The sequence below is a fragment of the Amphimedon queenslandica genome, unplaced genomic scaffold, assembly GCF_000090795.2.
Source record: "Amphimedon queenslandica unplaced genomic scaffold, v1.1 AMPQUscaffold_12449, whole genome shotgun sequence".
NCBI classification, from domain to species: domain Eukaryota; kingdom Metazoa; phylum Porifera; class Demospongiae; order Haplosclerida; family Niphatidae; genus Amphimedon; species Amphimedon queenslandica.
In genome coordinates, this window is record NW_003547314.1 from 17,243 (window position 1) to 21,555 (window position 4,313).

At 32.9% G+C, this 4,313-nt stretch overlaps 1 protein-coding gene across 1 annotated transcript; it reads left to right on the forward strand.

The window, feature by feature from the left end:
- Window positions 1–850: 850 nt before the first annotated feature.
- Window positions 851–4,310, forward strand: LOC100633102 (protein arginine N-methyltransferase 3-like; the record flags this gene model as incomplete). The annotated part of the gene is made up of 9 exons (XM_020003999.1): window positions 851–1,010; window positions 1,926–2,003; window positions 2,142–2,268; window positions 2,393–2,458; window positions 2,551–2,851; window positions 3,366–3,455; window positions 3,623–3,720; window positions 3,867–3,953; window positions 4,248–4,310. Coding segments are annotated over exons 2-9 (837 nt in total), but the record flags the coding sequence as incomplete, so codon positions are not given.
- Between the last annotated feature and the right edge of the window lie 3 nt (window positions 4,311–4,313).

Genomic DNA, 4,313 nt, shown 5'->3' on the forward strand with positions numbered 1-4,313 from the left:
AGAATTATCATCTCTGATACAGGCAACTACCCAAAATCAATGATTCAAGCGGGATGTCTATTTTGATACAGCCCTGACTGGCATCAATGTTGATTCATGTCTGTTGCTCTGGCTGAACCAGGGCTGTACTCTAGCATGGTTGTATCATGGATGATCATCATGATTATATCATACTAGACTCATTGCTTTACAGGCTGCCTAAAATCCATGATACAGGAATGTATCAAGGCTGATCCTGATTGATATCAGTCATGATTTAAATTAGAATTCTTGGCTGTGTACAAAGCAAGCACTATCGTCATTATAGCATGACTGTATAGTCCAATGGCACTTCAACTTATACAGATACACCACATTTCAGATATAATTATAATTACATGTGTGTGTTGCATGTAAAGTACACTAACCCCCAAGTACATGAACTGATCAGTAGTAGTAAAATCCTTAGCAGATCTTCTTAAAGTACTCGGAGTTAGGGTCTCAAATGTACCCTAACAATGACAGACAATTTTACATGTACATGTATATGTGTAAATTATAAATTGAGTGCATATTGCAACATGCATACACTTATTGCCTTATTTGGGTAGTATGATTTAATTGTTTATTTATTATATTAATTGGTAGCGATGGAAGGTTGTCTTAAATGTTTATTATTACAGCTATAGGGTAAATAGCATTAATAGTTAATGGGCATATCAACAGCTCATGCCTACACCAGCAAAAAATAATTCACAATGTATTTTAATTGTGCTCTATTAGCAAAGCATAAGTTTTTTCAGCCATACATGTACATGTAGCTAATAATATCAATGACAGTTATTGTGTCATAATACTAATGGACAGAGTCTAGCAGTGGCTGATGTTAAAGGATTGAGAGTTGAAGATTTTGAGAGTGAAGAGTATCTTGTACCAGTAGTACCTGATGATCCATTACTGCAAATAGACTGGGAGGAGGAGGAAGAGGAGGGAAAGATTGAAGAATGGGGAGACACAAGTCTTAAAGAAAGGTATAAGTTACATCAAGATTTTCAAAAATTGGACTAAAGTCCCTGTACACGGTCTTTGGTCAGCCAAAAATGACTAAGAGACAATTCTTCATTTTTATAATGTTTTCTGATACATATACATGTTTTTATGTTGTGTAGCAATTTTGAGCTGATTCCAATCAAAATTGGATTTTTTACAAATTCTTAAAGTTACTCGAAAATCGGACCAAAGTCCCTGTACTATAGTACAGGGTTTTTGGCTAAATTTTGCCAAATATGACTAGAAAAGAATTCTTTATTTCAATAATTTTTTCTGATGCATATACATGTTTTTATGTTGTGTAGCAAGCTTGAGCTGATTCCGACCAAAATTAGATTTTTTATGAATTTTTAAAGTTACTCCAAAATCAGGCCAAAGCCCCTGTATGATAGTACAGGGTCTTCAGTCAAATTTTGCCAAAAATGACTAGGAGAGAATTCTTCATTTTTATTATATTTTCTGATGCATATACATGTTCTTATGTTGCGTAGCAAGTTTGAGCTGATTTCGACCAAAATTGGATTTTTTACGAATTTTTAAAGTTACTCAAAAATCAGGCCAAAGTCCCTGTACTATAGTACAGGGTTTTTGGCCAAATTTTGCCAAAAATGACTAGAAAAGGATTCTTCATTTTAATAATTTTTTCTGATGCATATACTTGTTTTTATGTTGTGTAGCAAGTTTGAACTGATTCCAATCAAATTTCAATTTTTTATGAATTTTTAAACTTGAAAAATTTTATGAATTTTGCTGTTTCATGCTTTATGGGAAACAATGAGTTTTCAAGAGTCCTATTGCACACATGTACATGTACATGTAAATTGATTTGTACACCATTATATTTTCCTCATTATTTTTTACTATTTTTGTCTTCTCTCTCTCTCTATCTCTCTCAGACTGGAGCTCACGGAGAAGCAGCTCCTACTTACCAGAACTGCATTAGACAATGCTCTTAAAGACCTCAACCAGATGAAGTACAGAAAAGCCTCTTTCTCTCTTCCTTTATCCTCCTCTTATAAATGTATATATATACATCTCTCTTTCCCTTTGTCTCTTAATTTTCTTCTTTATTGTTTGTATTTTCTTTCTCATTCCTCCTTCTTTTGTTTTAGAGAAACAATGAGAGAATTAACAACCAGTGACACTGATCCTGATGCTACCATGGAGACTGCTGTGGAGGAGAAAGACAGTTACTTTAGCAACTATGGACATCATGGCATTCATGAAGAGATGCTCAAAGTAATTTTAAATGTCTACATGTACATTATTATACATATGTATGGCTAAGAACATTGACAGTGTGCTGTGCCTATTTATGTGCACCTACATGTAAAGTTCGTCTCATTCTCTCTCTTTCCTTTAGGATGAAGTTAGAATGGATTCTTATGAATTATTCATTACTAAAAACACTGAGATTTTCAAAGATAAAGTATAATTACATGTACACATAGTTTATCAGCCTTTCTTGTCTCTTTTTATCACCTTCCCCCTCCCTCTCTCTCTCATTTCATTTCTATACAGGTTGTTCTTGATATTGGTTGTGGTACTGGTATTCTCTCCCTCTTTGCAGTTAAAGCTGGTGCTAGTCACGTATTCGCAATAGACCAATCACCAATCATACACAAAGCAGTAGAAATAGCGAGAGAGAATGGGGTTGACGATAAAATCACATTTATAAGAGGAGAAGTGGAGACTGTTAGGTTACCAGTTGATAGTGTTGATGTGTTGATATCAGAATGGATGGGGTACTTCCTTTTATTTGAGTCCATGCTTGATACTGTCCTGTATGCTAGGGACAAGTGGTTGATTGATAAGAAAAATGGTGAGATGTATTAATGTACATTTGCTAAATCCAGGGTTTCCCACAAAGCATGCTAAGTGAGCTAAACAGCATGAGCTTCATGAGCTGACAAGCACTACAATATAGTACGTGGCATTTGGAGCAACTTTAAAAATTTGTTAAAAATCTAATTTTGATCAGAATCAGCTCAAACTTGCTACACAACATAAGAACATGTATATGTATCAGAAAAAAATTATAAAAATGAAAAATTCTCTCCTAGTCATTTGGAAATTTGTAAAAAATCTAAATTTAATCAGAATCAGCTCAAACTTGTTACACAACATAAGAACATGTATATGTATCTGGAGGAAATATAAAAATGGAGAATTCTCTCCTTTTTAATTTTGGCAAAATTTGGCCTGAGTTTCACCATGTACAGGGACTTTGATCAAATTTTTGAGCAAATTTAAGAATTTTGATCAGTACTTTCTAATTATGAGTTTGGCAATTATTGAATTTTCTCTTTCTCTCTCTCACTCTCTATTTCCATCAGTTTATCCTAACAGGTGTAATATGAGTTTAGTTGCCATGGGAGATGGATATGAATATAACTCAAAGATCAAATTCTGGGAGAATGTTAGAGGTAAGCAGTTTATTATTATCATTGTAACAAGAGCAGGATTTAAACAAACAAGAATTAAATTTTAGCAATACGTTAGATAATTGTTATAAGAATACTTTTTGTACACATGTACATGTACATTGTATGTATCTACAATTTTGTAATGATTTATATTTTCAAATTTTTAGGTTTTAAAATGTCTTGTATGAAAGATGAAGTTTTACTTGAGCCAACAGTCAAACTGGTTGATGAATATTGTCTCATTTCAACATCAGATGTCATTAAGGTTTGGAACATAATTATCTATGTGGGCGTGAAATATTCTTGCATGTGCTTTATGAATAGGTAGGGCCTTTGATACTCCCTCACAGTTAATTAAAATTATTTTATGTGCAAGTAGGTTAATTCAGTCATTTTTATTTTATTTTATAGAAATTTGATATAACGACAGTCAAAGTGAGTGATCTTGATTTCAAATCAAGTTTCACGCTTACCATAAAGCAAAATGACACCTGCTATGTGAGTCTATCAATGTATTACATGTACATGTACGTGTACATGTCTATGTATCAAATACATGTAGAAGCATTTTCAATTTCAGTCAATGATAAGCAACTACATGTATATGTATAGCTGTAAATTTTGTGGGACTATTTAGTAATTTTTTATTCCAAAAAATTATGCACAAAGACAAAAATTTGTATTTTCGGATCTTTTTTTGACTAATTTGCAAAATTTTGACGCTAAAAAATTATTCTATTATTCTAAACAGTTGCTTTCCCTAAGGTCTGGTTTATTATTAATATGTTGTAGGGTCTTGTTGGATACTTTGACATTGGGTTTGAGGTTCCCTCTTATCGTGTGTACTTTAGTACTAGT